At 37.0% G+C, this 15,874-nt stretch overlaps 3 protein-coding genes across 6 annotated transcripts; 1 reads left to right on the top strand and 2 right to left on the bottom strand.

Moving 5' to 3' along the window:
- Positions 1–2,094: 2,094 nt before the first annotated feature.
- Positions 2,095–4,998, bottom strand: LOC140803985 (uncharacterized). 2 transcript variants are annotated; one of them, XM_073159833.1, is made up of 3 exons: positions 4,818–4,998; positions 3,428–4,195; positions 2,095–2,614 (listed from the first exon to the last, which is right to left on the bottom strand). In XM_073159833.1, the coding sequence occupies exons 1-3, from the start codon at positions 4,829–4,831 to the stop codon at positions 2,299–2,301; spliced, it is 1,098 nt and encodes a 365-aa protein (XP_073015934.1). In that variant the 5' UTR covers positions 4,832–4,998; the 3' UTR covers positions 2,095–2,298. The 2 variants fall into 2 exon arrangements, with proteins under 2 accessions (XP_073015934.1, XP_073015935.1); XM_073159834.1 differs by having other exon boundaries at positions 3,428–4,184; positions 4,818–4,955.
- A 624-nt stretch (positions 4,999–5,622) lies between these two features.
- Positions 5,623–7,591, top strand: LOC140803984 (chaperonin-like RbcX protein 2, chloroplastic). Of its 2 annotated transcripts, XM_073159832.1 has the most exons (6): positions 5,623–6,030; positions 6,103–6,209; positions 6,664–6,755; positions 6,994–7,051; positions 7,123–7,188; positions 7,265–7,591. In XM_073159832.1, exons 1-6 carry the CDS (start codon positions 5,928–5,930, stop codon positions 7,385–7,387), a joined length of 549 nt encoding a protein of 182 aa, XP_073015933.1. In that variant the 5' UTR covers positions 5,623–5,927; the 3' UTR covers positions 7,388–7,591. The 2 variants fall into 2 exon arrangements, with proteins under 2 accessions (XP_073015933.1, XP_073015932.1); XM_073159831.1 differs by having other exon boundaries at positions 5,625–6,209.
- Positions 7,592–8,224: 633 nt separating this feature from the next.
- Positions 8,225–12,697, bottom strand: LOC140803983 (uncharacterized). 2 transcript variants are annotated; one of them, XM_073159830.1, is made up of 9 exons: positions 12,072–12,697; positions 10,758–11,154; positions 10,435–10,652; positions 10,116–10,211; positions 9,951–10,034; positions 9,380–9,614; positions 9,131–9,291; positions 8,568–8,846; positions 8,225–8,489 (listed from the first exon to the last, which is right to left on the bottom strand). In XM_073159830.1, the coding sequence occupies exons 1-9, from the start codon at positions 12,447–12,449 to the stop codon at positions 8,433–8,435; spliced, it is 1,905 nt and encodes a 634-aa protein (XP_073015931.1). In that variant the 5' UTR covers positions 12,450–12,697; the 3' UTR covers positions 8,225–8,432. The 2 variants fall into 2 exon arrangements, with proteins under 2 accessions (XP_073015931.1, XP_073015930.1); XM_073159829.1 differs by having other exon boundaries at positions 10,435–11,154; positions 12,072–12,696.
- Positions 12,698–15,874: the final 3,177 nt, after the last annotated feature.

The following is a 15,874-nucleotide window of genomic DNA, read 5'->3' as shown; positions in this document are numbered from 1 at the left end:
AAATAGCCAGATTTTATATATACTCGATTATCAGGTACGTGTTGACGTACAAGAATATGTTGTTATTGTTTAGTATTGATAAATACTATTGCGTTGAACGATGGTAAATCACTAGAATTGGGTGATTTGATATTATATATGTTGTTGTTTATTATTGTTGATGTTGTTGGCTGTCGTTGTTGCGAGACGTCACGTAGATGTTGTTCGTTCAACGATATTGTTGTCGCCGGAGTTAGGGTGCGACGTATCGTCGATGTTATTCGTTCGACGATACTGCTGTCGCGGGAGTTGGGGTGCGACGTATCGTGGATGTTGTCGTGGCAGTAGTATGAGGGTGATGTTGATGTCGTGGATGGTTGGTGACTTTATTGTCCAGAGACAGCAAAGGGTGTATTTCTGTTATCATTCCAATTATATTTTATGTTGTTAATATAACTGTTATGTATTATGATGATGATTGTTGTGTATGCTCATCTTTTGGAGGCTGTTTCTGTTGGACAGGTTACAAGATTATACCGTGAGACAGGATAGTGGTGAAGACTAGATGTGTCTAGTCAAACAGTCCTGTAGTTGATTGGAGATAGAGACAGTATAGCTTATTGTCTTATTTGAACTGTATGTGTGTATTTATTATATTGTTTCTGCTACACTGATGTAGATAGTATGATGATTGCACTATTTTGTCGTATATGCATTATATTATTACGTCGTTGAAAAGAAAATTTTTATGAATATAACGTCACATGTTGTATGACTACGTGGCGAGGTTTAAGGCGCCACACTAGTATTTTTCCTTGTGGTGTGCGTGAGTTTTGTGTAGTAGAAATAAAGTTTTGAAGGCCTTTAATTTGATATATGTACTTGTGTAGCAAGCTAAACCCATTATCATGGTATATTAGGTCGATTAGGTAATAATTAAAATATTTTGTTAAGGGAAGTTTGTAAAAATATTAGCCGTGTTTTCAAAAAGTTTCTATTTTTTTCAAAATCAAATATCGTTTAAAAATACGTCTCGACGTGTAAAAACATCCCAAAAGTTGTCATTTTGGAAAATACCATTTAAAATATACCATATATTAATCAATTAAAAATCATTATTTAATAAAAATATTTTCTCTCCAATGGTCCCCAGTTTCCGATCATCGATCGCCTCTCGAAAAATATTTACAACACGGTTTTATGCATTCTAATTGAAAATCATATTTTAAACATGTAAACATGTATACCATATTTATCAGATGCAATTAAAACAATTTAATTTAAATATATAAGAAATTTGATAACTTACATGCATGTGGTTCACGTGGACCTCCAAATTTTGGAGACATTACTATCATATCTTTCCATATATCTTTCCATTTATCATTATTCATACACTAAACATCTCTTATTATATATCTCATCTTACTTGGGATATTGAGCTTTGGATACCACAGAAATAAGGTATAATGTAAAATGGGTGACACACACGTGCATGAGTTTTTCACTGAATGTTTTGAGCTTTGAATTTATGTGTGCTGTTGTGTATTTCAAAAAAATATGGAGCTTTGTGCCTTGATCACGTGTCGGAATTCCTTCCAGTGATAACATTAATCGAGTGTAGTAATCAGATTTTAAAAATAGAAATATTATTTGATTTGCGTGAAAACCGTGGATCATGCAGTTTTCAGCGAGCACACGTCACTTACACATAATATACAAGGGCGCGACTCAGCCTCGATCTTTAACCAAACTTGAGCTGCTCGAGCAACATAACGATTGTTTAGAAACCAGAACACAGGTTAAAGTTATATTTCTTCAGTTTTTCTTTTAAGTAATTTATGTTTTATCTTTAAAGTAATTTATGTTTTAAAATATCATAAATTACTTGGTGAACACATGAACTTTAGCTTTTGGGATTTACTTTTGGTGAACACATGAAACCAGACCTACACTACCATAGTCATTTCCATTCTCCCAAAACTATATCAGAGCTTTAGCAAGTTTAAAGAGATGCTACTCAACTAATTGAATCGAGTATGAGATCATCAGTCCGTGTGAACCTAAGAACTTCATGAGCTTCGTATATGCATTTGAAGAATAATAAACAAAACATTATCCATCGAATTTCGGACTCAGAATCCCACATATGTTATATCATCCAGTGTAAAAATCAGAGTTGTGACACAGTTTTCATGATAACAAAATAAAATGAGTTATATAAGTCACCCACAACTTTTAGCTAAACAGAAGCACAAGGCTCCTACATTCTGCAACTCTAGCTATTTCTAAGCGCAAAAAAAACAGGGCCAGAATTTGTTACCGTCCCCTTGAAGCTGATTCGTTCAACTCTTCCGGCGACGATTGAAACAGCTCTATGTAACGACTACCAAGTGTCATCCTATCCTTGGCCAGTGCTGCTTTTGCTTCATCTGCACCAGCAAACTCCACGAAAGCTTCTCCAGTGGGTCGCCCTTCAAAATTATAGGTGATATGGATCGACTCTTCTGTTAAAGTAAAATCCTTAAAGAAATCGATTATATCCTCCTTGCCAGCTGAAAATGGCAAACCCCTCATCCGCAGTACAGGCGTAGGCTCCGCAGGGTCCTTCACCTCGAAGGATTTTGGTAATATCCTGATAAACATAAGTTCCAATAACTTAATCTTTCAGGAGCATCTTGCAGATAAAAGTCATTTGCACAAATTCATCACAAGGAAATTTAAGAACCTCAAAAGTATGAAAAGTAAGAGACTGAGATGCATATAATTAGTACCACATTCCACCAAGAATATCCTAAAACAAAATATATTATATGTATCAATAGCTTCCAAAAGTTTGAGACTATAGGCAGTCATTCACAAGATATTTTCCTGACCAAAAGAAATTTCAAAAACATTAACGATAGGTTGGAATTAATATTTGGAGAGTCACCGGAGAGAGATAACTAAGCTGAAGAGAGGGAAAAAAAACATTTATGTAGATCATGTGACTTGAATAATTGAACTTAACATATGTCTGTATCAGCAATGATACAGACACAAAAGGCAGCTTGTAATTCCATTTCAAAGTTGTAGTCTTTGATGTTATTAGAATAAGAACAACGTTAAAAAAATAAATAATGCGAAAAAAATTCCGTTAGATTGATTTCTCGAATCATACCACACATTGTGTCTGTCCACGTAATAGAACATGTTCATGCAGACAATCTGAATACGGCAAAGGTGACACACGAGATGGAGGACAACACCAGTGCCCATTATTGAATACATAAAGGAATAAAGCACAGAAAAGATATGTAACTAATACATACCCAACAGATAATCACACACATTTAATAAGCTAATTGTACTAGCAAGATATATATCCAAATTCCAAATAACTAAAGAACAAAAAGTAGAAAGATCCTAAAGTGGCAGAAGGATAGAAACCAGAGTAAGAAATAGTTACCGCCCCCTTGAAATTGCTTCTTCCAACTCCTCAAGTGCAGCAGGGAAAAGTTCTATGTATCGATACCCTAGAGTCATCCTATCCTTGGACATTGCAGATCTCGAATCCTCAGGATTTGCAAATTCAACAAAAGCTTCTCCGGCTGGCCTTCCCTCAGAATTAGAAATTAAATGAATTTTATCCTCTGAAAGCACAAAATCCTTGAAAAAGTTCATGATTTCATCCTTGGTGGCAGAGAAAGGCAAACCCCTCAACCGTAACACCCCTTTAAATTCTGACGAGTCCCACGTCTCATCAGAAGATCTTGCCCTAGGTGCACCACGACGAGGTGAGCCACCAGGAGCATCAAAAACTTCATTAGCTACAGCCTTATAGTATTCATCTTTCCTGCTTCGAAAAACCTCAACATATCTCCTACCTATGTTTTGCCTGTTCCTCTGTAGCGCAAAATCAATTTGAAGAGGATAGCCTAAAACACAATAAGCTTCTCCAGTGAACTTGCCACCCTTATGGACAAACAGAACATCAATAACATCTAAACCATGGAAGAAATCAACAATTTCAGCCTCTGCACAATCAAAGGGAAGGCCTCGCAGTCGAACAACAGGAAAAGGTGGGGGGATATAAGAATACGTGGGAGGCGGAGGAGGTGGAGCATTATTAATATAACTTGTACCAGGAGCTCCATAATATGAAGACCCCTGATCCATCAGCCGCTGCCGTTTCATACCGCCCATTTCACGAGCATCCCCAGTGTCTGCAAATTTACTTCATAGCCACACAAGAACAAAGGCATTCACCAGGTAAGTATTATATTAAAAAAAACATCATATAGAATCCTGTCCAATAATCATTTGACAAATAGCCAGTTCAACCATTTTCCAACCAAGGGCTTCTCCCCGGGATGCAATTCTATCTTGATTCTTATTTTCTTAATAAAGATTCGTATTTCATACCCATTAATCAATAACAAGCTATCAAAAAGGATAATAACCAAACAACCTTCCTACTAGTGGTACAAATTCTAATATTGGAGCCCGAATTTAAAACATTAAAAATTGCAATTTATTGGGACATGGAACAATTAAAAATTTAAAGAAAGCAAAATTTCAGAAATGCAACAATAAGAAAGGAAAATCTAAATTAGCGACATTTAAAACCCAAATGACAAAACAAACTGTAACAAGAAAAACATAACGCCCATACATATTTAAGCCGCGTCAACAAAAAGAAATAGAAAAAATAAAACACATCTCAGAGCAAATTGCTGATTGAAGCAAATCAAACACCACAATAAGAATTCATAGGGTGAAGATTCAAAGTACTTTATATGAGCTAAAAATTAATACTCGCACAAAATTAAACATAATTCAAAATTGTTACTTCTTACCCTCGGTAGAACATTTTGAAATATTTCTGGGCTCTGCCGGAAAACTGAGAACTCGGGTAACAAAGCCGTGAATCGAGTGGAGAACGCGGGGCAAAGCCTTGACTAAAACAGTGTCGTTTTACCTTCAATTGAGAAAACAGTTATTAATAAATATCTTCAAATAAAAGTTTGGGGAAAGTTTTTGAAAAATAATTTTAAGAGATAGTTGGAATAATTTTTGTATTGTTTGTGTTTTATTATATAATTTTTTATTTATGATAAATAAATAATAATCTTTTTATAGTTTTAGGCACGATACTATTTTATAATGAGCCCAAAAGAGAGAGCCTCCAATACTGTATTCAAAAGGCCAAGCCCGAAACCGAAATCTTGTTAATTATCAATATGATAAAATAATTTTTTAGTCTATTCAATTTCGGAGTTTAATATATTAAATTGTCAAATTTTGATTTTGATGCATTAAATTTTAATTTTAGCTATTTTGGTTTAAATATTGACTTGGTGGTGCAAGAGAAATTAATATTTTTCAGTATCACGTATTCACGTCTATGATTTTTTATTAAAAAATTGATATTTTTTGTGTGCAAGTAATTCGAGAAAAAAAGATAAAAAAACAAACTTTGACTAGTGTTCACTTTATACACATAATTCTACATTTAGGACGATATATCATAATTGAAGGTTATTATAATTATATATATATATTTATTTATTTATTTCTCCCACCATAGAGAGTTTTTTTATTTTTAGTATGTGGGAGAAATTTGGGCCTACTTTTTATTTTTATTTGTTTATTTATTTTTTCTGGTCAGAGTGATGATCAACCTGTTGAACAAATCAGCGGCTCCTCCTTTCTATTTTCGCATTTGACCTGCTCGAACACGTTCCTCAAGAGCTGCGTAGTGAATTTGAACACCCTTTTGATCCACGTACATGAATCTTTGAATCCTACCAAACCTTCCGACTTTCTTGGATTCCCTTTATTTATTTCTTGTTTTGCATTAGTGGGAATCTCTTATTATCTTGTTTTTTCCACTTCAAAACCCTTTCTTGGTAAATAAAAATTCAATCTATTTCTGGGACTTCAATTTTTAACAGGTTTTTTGGAGGATGGCGGGAGCTGTTTCCCATACCACTCCTCGCTTGTTTTTGGATGCTATGTCTTCATGTAATTTGAGTGGTGGAGATTTGGCATTCCAAAGGAATTTGATTGGTAAAAATCATGTCCCTCGTTTGTCTTCGTTGGACTTGAGTAGCTCATTTCTTGATTGTTCCTCCATTAAAGCTCTTTCGGGTGCCAAGAATTTGAAGAAACAGAGGATAAATAAGAGTATTTTGATAGTGAATGAGTTGGCTGGACAATATGAAGACACCTTTGAAGACGTGAAGGCTGTAAGAAAATTATTTGGTTTAATTAATGTAGATATACGAATTTCATTTATTGTTTTTATACGACAGAATATCTCCGCATATTTTAGTAAATATTATGTTTATTAGTACCTATGGTCATGGGGGAGTTTCTGAGTTGCATATTTGGTGTGACTTGAATATGAATAAACTCGTCCTTGTGAGATCGTAATTAATGGGGTGAGGCTGCTATAATTTTAGGTGAAAGACAACTAAAGGCATTATGGTTTATATTACGCGAGAATTGAGATTTATGCGATAATATGGTTTGTGATTTTACTTTTATTTGGTCCAAGATTACAAAAGGTTCTCATTGTGATTGAATCTCCTTGAATTGTGTACTAATTACTATCCTATCCATCTAGTCTAGTCTAGAATTAAAACAGCAAATAAGTGAGACTTGAACTCGATGCAAACCAATCATCTCTCTTTCGTGCAGCAAATTCTTACATATTTCACGTACAAAGCGGTGAGGACAGTCTTGAATCAGCTGTATGAGATGAATCCTACTCAGCATCGGTGGTTCTACGAGTAAGCACTTCTAGTTTGTTCGGGCTTCTGATTGTCTGCTCATCTTCACCATGCACTCGTAATACAAGTTCAACTCTCAAACTGTTAAGTTTGAAATTGTAGACGTTCGCCATTTCTTTTCTGTGTGTATAAGAATGGCATTGTGTTGATGTGCATTTGCAAAAAAGTGTGACTTCAAGGTATCGTTGACAACATATGTGCATAAGGCTGTTCACTTGATTAAATTGTTTATTTTCAGTTTTGTCGCATCAAACGAGAATGGTTATGGGAAGAGCTTTATTCGCAACCTTGGAAAGGTTAAAAAAAATTTCATTTGAGGGCCTACTTTCTCTACTCGTGCCAATCACTGACAAATTGGTTATAACAGGAGAAACATGACCTTGCTGAAAGAGTAATGGTTACTCGGCTTCACCTCTATGGAAAATGGATCAAGGTATGAGAAATGACTCTGATGCCTGACCGGTTCTTTGCATGTTTTGTTCAATGATTATATGCTATTTTATCTCTAGAAATGTGATCATGCGGAGATGTATGAGAGGATTTCAGATCAGAATTTGCAGTTGATGCGCGAAAGGCTTGTTGAGACTGTGATATGGCCCACAGATGACACGAGCTCGGAGGTGGTTGGGTGAAAACACGACCTTTACGGTTTCTGGCCTCTGGGTTGGTCTCTTGGCTCTCCTGAGGCTACATATTTGTAAAACATTTTTTTACATTGTGCTTCGAATAATATTCATATATTTGTATATAACGTTTGTTACATGATGTAAGTTGGTTCCGAGGAACTCTTTAGAAATTGGTATTTCATTTGGTTGAAGCTTGCTCACGTATAGGGTTTCAAAGAAACGTTCAGATCTTACCTACCCAAAGAAAAAAATCATTTAATATTTGTACTGTGAATGAAACTTGAGTACTGTACAATATTCTTTAAAATATGTGATGTAATTAAGTACAGAAATTCGATGAAAGTGCACTTTTGTATGCCACAAGTAAGCAAAATAGATATTAACAAGTAGTTATCATCACGGACATCAAACTAGTTGAGGTTGACTGCATGAATCTAGACTTTCCATATCGTGAGAAAGGGAAAGGAAACTAGAATATTACACTGCTCTCAATAAAGAGAGACTTAAAAATGAGAATCCAAAACTGAAATTGCGGCTCATTCAGCTGGAAATACAAGTTAACCTAGTTCACCGTGATGCATGAAATCAACAAATCATATATGGCCAATAGAACGAAGTAAAAAGTCAGCCGATCTTGTCAGGACGGTTACCGGTGCGATGCCTTAAGTTGTATAGAATGCAAGAATGGGTTCAAATAACATAAGCAAAACTAGATACAGAATATCGCTAATGGCGTCGAAGGTCAGCCCAAATCTTGACATTTGACTAAGTTGCTTCCATATCATGATAGAAAGGGGGGCACATTAAAACATTAAAATCTAATATTCACAGAAAATCAAAGCCTAAGTGAAACATAGTAGTTCTCAAGTAACATAAAAAATCTCATCCAGACATATATGCACAAGTAAGTTGATGCTAATTTCGATGGAGGCATACCAGTTCTTAAATGTCCCTGACGAAGTGATACATGTTACAAAATTGGAATAATGCACAAGCACCTTCTTTCATATTAGTTCCTTCACTGGTGAATTTGTTGTATGATTCTACAAATTCATGTTGATGTATCACCGAACATCAGTAATTGTCCAAGAACCATTCTCACTCGAAGCTTCAATAAAGAATTGTGAAGATACTTTAGTTAACAAATTAAATCACACACACGATAACCTAGATTTTAGTAAGTCACCTTTACATCCAGGCAAGGGTCATTGGTCATATTCTTTAGCGTTGAAATTATGCCGGCATTTTGCAGTTCAGTAACCCGACCACATGCACCTGGACCGCTCGGAAATATTAGATTTACAATTGTCCAAATAGCAGCTGTTCTTAATCGGTAGTCAGTACTCTGCAAAAACTTGGTCAAAATTGATTCTGTGTCATTGCCTGCCGATGGAAAAAGTTGGTTCATTACAGCTTCTTTATGGAACTCATTGCCAGAAGCAACATTGCTGAGAGTGAACATGCCCTGGGAGACAAAAACAATCCCCACAACTCATGATGAGTAAAGACGAAAATGACCACTAACAATTATCCTTCAATGTTTATAACATGCCCATTCCCATTACTAACACTGTCTGTTATATTGCATACCATATGAATATGAAAACTGCTCGTGAATACTGTTCAACTATCATAACATCATTGCTTCCTGTGAAACAAAATGGAATAGGGCCATAGGGGTGATATGTTACTGTCAAGCAACCACCTCCTAAAACACCTAAAACTGAGCATGGCAAATAAACACTTTACTTGAATAAGAACTTCAAATGCATAAGAGCTTTGCAATTGCCTTCCAATAGCATGCAGGAGAAGACTATCTTCCCCAAATACATACTCAATGGAATTTAGAGTACCACTGATGAGATTGCGAATCAAAGCCAAAGCTTGCTCCTGGACTGCGGCCTCCGGGTCTACCAAAATCAATGCATCAGCAGAAGGTAAAATATATTATCCTATATATTAATTAGTCCCTTGTACATCAGCAGAGGTAATAATTACCACTAATAAGGCGTGCTAGTGTGGACGTTGTCAATTCCAAAAGAATTTCTTCTTTACATCTGTTGTTTGCGAGGAATGTCAGATTCTTAAGGGCGCACACAGCATTGACCCTAATGGCAGATTCCATTGACTTTGAAAGCAAAACTAGCTGTTTCACACCTCCACTTTGTGTAAATAGTGATTTATGTGCCTTAAAATCAACAACCACATTGCTGATTGCCCGCAGAGCAGCAATCTGGAAAAAGTAAAATTTCAAGGAATTAGTATTTCACTAGTTTTGAGAACAAACGATTATAAAAGGTAATTTGCATAAACATGGAAATCATTAAAGGGATTAATTTATAGACTTCTCCTGAGACAGGCAAATAGAAGAAAATAAAACTACGTACGTATCTGACAGCAATGAAGCTGCTGAAAGGAGAACAAATACAACCTCCAGAAAATCCATCCTTATTAATTTCATTTGAGACGAACATGTGGATGAGAAGTGAGAACTTATGATACAGAGAAATCATAGCAAAAGGGGCCAACAAGCCACCTATGCTCAACTCATCAAGAAACAAAATTATACCTGGACTGACGTGCAGGAGTCACACAAAAGCTCAATCAAGGGAAGGGCGACAGTATCGTTCATAAAATGACCTGCACTCAAATTCTGAATAACATGTTGTTATTGAAGTCTACACAGGTGGTAATGAGATTCGGGAAACTTTAAATTCAAATTTGTGCAACAAACCTTCACAGAACGAGACACATTCTTCAGGAAAACGCAAGCTGCAGCGCGCACTTCAGCACTATCATGAGCTAGTGCATCTACTGCAAAATCTAACACCTAAACAGAAGAGTAGGCATATAAATGACAAGTTATTAGCAACTAGGCTAACAATTAAGGTTAATCTTTTGCAGTATTCAAAGATTTCAACAAACTAATTATGCAATTTCTTTCTCTGAATTGTTTCATAAGACAGACTAAACAGATAGGATAGACACTCATACACCTGCACATAGGAGGAAACCGAAACCACAAAATATAATGCTTGCGTGAAACACTATACCTTCAAATGTAGTACCCTATTCCTGCAGCATTCCAACTTTGTGCATAGATCAGCCAGTGCCAATAGTATTCCTTGCAATCGTTTGCCTTGAAATGAACCTTTCTTCAAGTGTTCATGCATTTTTTCAACAGCATTGGCATCAAATGCTATTTTTTGCATATCCTCCTTTTCATTTATCAAACTAGACAAAAGAAAGGGAGATTCATCTCCAACTTGACCTGGATCATCAAGGAGATCAAGTAATATTTTTATTAAATTATTTCTGATTCCTATGTCTTGGAGATATGGTGAAACTGTGTTGCTTATGCTGATCAAACACATGCAGGCTAACAATCTTGTTCGAGGATACTTATCCTTTGTTAGTTCAATCACAACATTCAGTGCTTTTCCATTTTCGGTTCCCACAAACTTGGAAGCAACTTCTTGATTATCCCTAATGGCAGCAGCCAGAGATTCTAAACTAGCATCTCTCTGAATTAGAGAACCTCCGAGAAGACTAACAAGCTTCTTAATAACTCCAGTTTCGCTCAGTGCCTGCTGTTCAACAATTGTTTGGCATGAGTGAGCAACGATACTTGCACCAAGACCAGTAACATTCTCATTCTCGCTGTTAAGCAATGAAAGGAGGAATTCCATGTTTTTCTCTTGAATAAAATCGTACTTCGGAGCCAATTTTGACTGATAAATCAATTTCAGAGAACGAGCACCAGCATCAACAACCTGCATTGAAAGTTCTAATATAATAGGGTGATGATAAAAGATTGCATGTCAACACAAAAAAGAATCATTTAATAGACAGACAAAATAGGAGTCCAGTCAGCGCTTCAAACATGTGACCCATATTTCACGATCTTAAAGTTCATGATCAAATACGAGGCCGATTAGCTTTTCAAACATGTGTCCAATATTTCAAGATCTTAAAGTTCGTGATCACACCTCTAACATTATCTTTTCTATCTTTAATGCATAGGTTCCATTTAGCAGAAAAATACTAACAAAAAAGAATCAAATGACCATTGAACTTTATTTTAGTCACAACTAAAATAATTGTGCTGACATTTCACTTAGATAAATTATGTCCTTCTTGTAATCTCGTTGTAGGATTACTATCCTTTGTAATCCAACTTCATATTATAATAAAAAAATATATATTATCATGGATTGTCCATTTAAATGTGTGATGAGAATTGTTCAGAATTTCCTGCGTCCTAGTTCAAATGGAGGCGCGTCCTAGTTCAAATGGAGGCGCGTAGGTAACAACAATCATTATAACATCAGCCGTCCAATTCGGTTTGAGGGGATACAGAAAAGTGATGACAGCTGCCAAACTTGAAGTACGTAAACACAGATTTTGAAGAACAGTAGCCCAGTGATGCTACTACTCAATGCATACATCTTTTGCTTAATACATTTACTATATACAAAATCATCTAACAAATTTCAACGTTGACTACATTTTTACAGCAACGGAAATTTATGTGTGAAGAAAGAATAAGAAACAGCAGAGTTATAAAAGCAGCAAAAAGAATAAATTGCAAGGACAACACTGACAAGAGACAATAGCCCAAAAAAAGTAGTAAAATTTGTCATGAATTCACATAAATTAAGAGAAAAGCAAACGAGAAAAGAAAGTATACCTTGTCATTGACATGAGAAATGAGACTCAACAAAAGGGGGAAAGCCCCCACATCCAAAACAGCCTTGACTCCAGCATCTAATCCACATGCAAAGCTCCCAATTGCAGCGGCCGACTGAATCAACACGGACTCGTGAAGCTCCCGAGCATCCCCAACGCTTCCTTCTGCCGCCGCCACCGCATCGGAGAGAATAGAGGCGACGGAGGGTACGGCACCTAGCTTCAAGAAGGCAAGCTTCTTTGTACGATTGCCTATTATTTGGTTCTTCAAGTCCCTCAAATCTTTCAGCTTAGCCTCGTACGGAGTGATTGCCGAATTTAGCCTTCCGATCAAGTACTCCGGATGACTGGAATGATTCGACGGCGCAGAAGTGGGCATCGTCGCCGATGGTTATATCGTGCAGGAATGCTATTGGTAGAAGCTTGGAATGCAATGCCGCGAAGGGCAATTGAGCTACGGCGGAGCCGCCGCGAGGAAGTGGAGATTAAGGGGGTGTATGTTGTAGAGATGATCAAGGTTTCTCTGTTTGTTCCTTGGTGCTATTAATGTTTTTTTGGCCTAAAATAGGGAAAATCGTGTTCTCTCATTGGATTTCCGCATGTTGCCGTGTTGCGTTATAGATTAGCTCACACCGACTAAAGTACAGAACTGTAGAATTAATAACCGTACGTAAATGGCAATGGGTGGATTCGGGTCAAACTAATACAAACAAGGTGAGAATTGAGATGACACAACTGGTGACATTATTATTATTATTATTGTAAATATAATTAAACTTAAATGAGTTAAAATTAAGTTAGAGAAGTCGGAAGTTATATGCATGAACTTGTACAATAATCTTCCTTGAATTAGGTCTTGAGGTAAGGTATAAGCCTCAATTATTGTAACAAGAGTACCACTCACATGAATTCAAAATTTTCTTAGGTTGGATTGACTGGTATTTCCAATGATATGCTATAATCTGGTTGATTTTGGACTGGGGACACCAAATAATAATTCGATGAATATATAGTCATTGCACTAAACATATATGTAGTTGTAACTTGTAATCAACTGTTGGTTATACACGATATAACAATCTCACAGTAATGGTTTCAATGTTCACAAATAACACATGCAATGATTCAAGAGAATTTGGAACACGACGAGAGTTACGTGGTTCAGCCGAAATGGCTTACATCCACGGAGCACAACCTGTTGGATTTTATTGATCACAACAACCGTACAAAGAGGAAATTACACACACTGAAGAAGATTACACACTCACACCTCAGACTCTCTTATACAAGTCTCTTTTGAATAATCTATCTCTTTTACTCTTCAAGACAGTAGGGATATCTTCTTGTTTTTTTCTCTCAAGAGCCCTCAGATATATTTATATTGACCCAACTAAGTCTTTCCCTTCTTTACTGCTGGTACCCCTTAGTTGGTTTGGGTTGTTGCAACTGTCAACAATTCAATTCTTATCCTCAGCTCATCTCAGTCACCGGTCCTCACGTGTCTAAGATTTGGGAGACACTTTCTTCAACAATCTCCACCTTGTCTTCCAAATACAGGCTGTGCTCGAAAAAACCCCATGGACTATATAGACTCCACCACACTGACCAAGTTCAAGCAATGCTTAAACTTAGCTAGTGGTAATGGCTTTGTCATCATGTCTGCAGGATTCTCTTGTGTTGAGATTTTCTCTACCTTGACCAATCCCTTGGTCGTGATGTCCCTTACAAAATGTAGTTTGATATCAATGTGCTTGCATCTTTCATGAAAAACTTGATGTTTTGTAAGATGTATTGCTCCTTGATTATCACAGTGAACTGCTACCCACTGTTGAGTAATCCCAAGTTCTTCCAGTATCCCTTTCAGCCACATAGCCTCTTTTATTCCTTCTGTGAGTGCTATGTACTCTGCTTCTGTGGTAGACAATGCGACCACAGGTTGGAGAGTAGCTTTCCAGCTGATAGCTGTTCCATAAAGTGTGAAGATGAATCCAGTGAGTGACTTCCTGGTATCCAAGTTCCCTGCATAATCTGAGTCCACGAATCCAATGAGTGGTTGTTTCTCATGCATCTGTTTCCTGAACATCAGTCCCAAATTTGAGGCCCCTTTCAAATATCTCATGGTCCACTTTAATGCCTCCCAGTGTAACTGTCCTGGGTTGGCCATAAACCTTGATTCCACACTCATAGCATATGCGAGATCTGGTCTACTGCATACCATGCTATACATTATGCTCCCTACGCCATTTGCATAGGGTTTATTTTTCATTTCTTCCTCTTCATCCTTGCTGCTTGGTGAATTTCCAGTAGATAACTTGAGGTGTTGGCCAATCGGTGAACTCACTTGTTTTGCTTCCAGCATTCTAGCTCTTTGAAGTACCTTTCTTATATATTGGCTTTGGTTTAGGAACAAGGTAGCTTTCCTCCTATCCCTGTTGATGTCCATCCCAAGGATTCTTCTTGCTTCTCCTAGTTCCTTCATTTCAAACTCAGAGCTTAATGTTTTCTTGAGTGCTTGTAAATCGGTTCGGCTTTTACTTGCTACAAGCATGTCATCCACATAGAGGAGCAGGAAGATATTGGGTTGGTTGCTGTCATTTCTCATGTACACACAGCTGTCAAAGTTGCTTCTCACAAAGTTTATGTGTGTCATGAACTCATCGAACCGTCTATACCATTGTCTGGGACTTTGCTTGAGACCATATAAAGATTTCTTCAACAGGCACACTTTCTCTTTATTTCCAGAAGTTTTGTAGCCTTCGGGTTGTTCCATGAATATGGTTTCCTCCAGATTTCCATGCAAGAATGCTGTTTTAACATCAAGTTGCTCTAATTCCAGGTCAAACTGAGTGACCAATGCCAGCAAAATTCTGATGGAAGCATGTTTGACTACAGGAGAGTAAATTTCGTTGAAGTCAATACCTTCCACTTGTGTGTATCCCTTTGCCACCAACCTGGCTTTGTATTGTACTTCTCCCTTATTAGTTCCAGATTCTTTGAGCTTGTATACCCACTTGCATCCAACCACTCTTTGCCCCTTAGGTCTAGTAACCAGCTCCCAGGTTTTGTTCTTGTTTAATGAGTTCATTTCTTCATTCATGGCTTCAAGCCATTTATTCTTCTGTGAGCTGGTCATAGCTTCTTTATAGGAGGTTGGCTCTGAATATTCAATATGCTCAGCAATATTCAGTGCAAAGGAGATCATGTCTGCTTGTCCATATCGCTGAGTTGGTTTTATTTCTCTTTTCTTTCTGTCCCTTGTCAGCATATAGGAGTCATCATTCTTTTCAGTGATTGATTCAATCTCGGTTGGATCTGCACCATGATCTGTATCTGTAGTGTCTTGAGGAACTTCATTTATATTAATATTGCAATTCTCCACCTCAATCTGTGTGTCCTTGGGAAGTTCACTTGACGGTTTTGTCGTGTCTTTATGTTTCATATACCCCATTTTGTCTTCATCAAATATTATGTCCCTTGAAATGAAGCACCTGGGCCCTCTATCTTCTAGATTCCATACCTTATATCCTTTCACTCCAATAGGATATCCTATGAAGATGCATTTGACTGCTCGAGGATCAAGTTTGTCTGTTTTGATGTGAGCATAAGCCAGGCAGCCGAATACTTTTAGATTTGAGTAATCTGTAGGGGCACCTTTCCACATCTCCATAGGGGTCTTGAAGTTTATGGCACTTGAGGGGCACCTGTTGATCAAGTAACAGGCCGTAGTCACTGCTTCTCCCCAGAAAACTTTTGGTAGACCAGCATTTAGCAACATGGATCTAGTTCTTTCCAATAGAGTTCTGT

The sequence above is a fragment of the Primulina eburnea genome, chromosome 10 (assembly GCF_022965805.1).
Source record: "Primulina eburnea isolate SZY01 chromosome 10, ASM2296580v1, whole genome shotgun sequence".
In the NCBI taxonomy this organism is placed as follows: Eukaryota; Viridiplantae; Streptophyta; class Magnoliopsida; order Lamiales; family Gesneriaceae; genus Primulina; species Primulina eburnea.
The sequence above is the reverse complement of the archived record's forward strand: the minus strand, read 5'-3'. Positions and strand labels throughout refer to the sequence as shown.

Bases quoted from the DNA above. Each gene is read 5' to 3' on its own strand.
- LOC140803985 (XM_073159833.1), bottom strand. The intron at 2,615-3,427 runs GTAACTATTTCT...TATGTTTATCAG, and splicing joins GAAGCAATTTCAAGGGGGCG to GATATTACCAAAATCCTTCG.
- LOC140803984 (XM_073159831.1), top strand. From the start codon at position 5,928: ATGGCGGGAGCTGTTTCCCATACCACTCCTCGCTTGTTTTTGGATGCT. The intron at 6,210-6,663 runs GTAAGAAAATTA...TCTTTCGTGCAG, and splicing joins CCTTTGAAGACGTGAAGGCT to CAAATTCTTACATATTTCAC. The intron at 7,189-7,264 runs GTATGAGAAATG...TTTTATCTCTAG, and splicing joins TCTATGGAAAATGGATCAAG to AAATGTGATCATGCGGAGAT.
- LOC140803983 (XM_073159829.1), bottom strand. From the start codon at position 12,449: ATGCCCACTTCTGCGCCGTCGAATCATTCCAGTCATCCGGAGTACTTG. The intron at 9,292-9,379 runs GTAATTATTACC...TGATTTTGGTAG, and splicing joins ACTAGCACGCCTTATTAGTG to ACCCGGAGGCCGCAGTCCAG. The intron at 8,490-8,567 runs GTGACTTACTAA...TCTTTATTGAAG, and splicing joins ACCCTTGCCTGGATGTAAAG to CTTCGAGTGAGAATGGTTCT.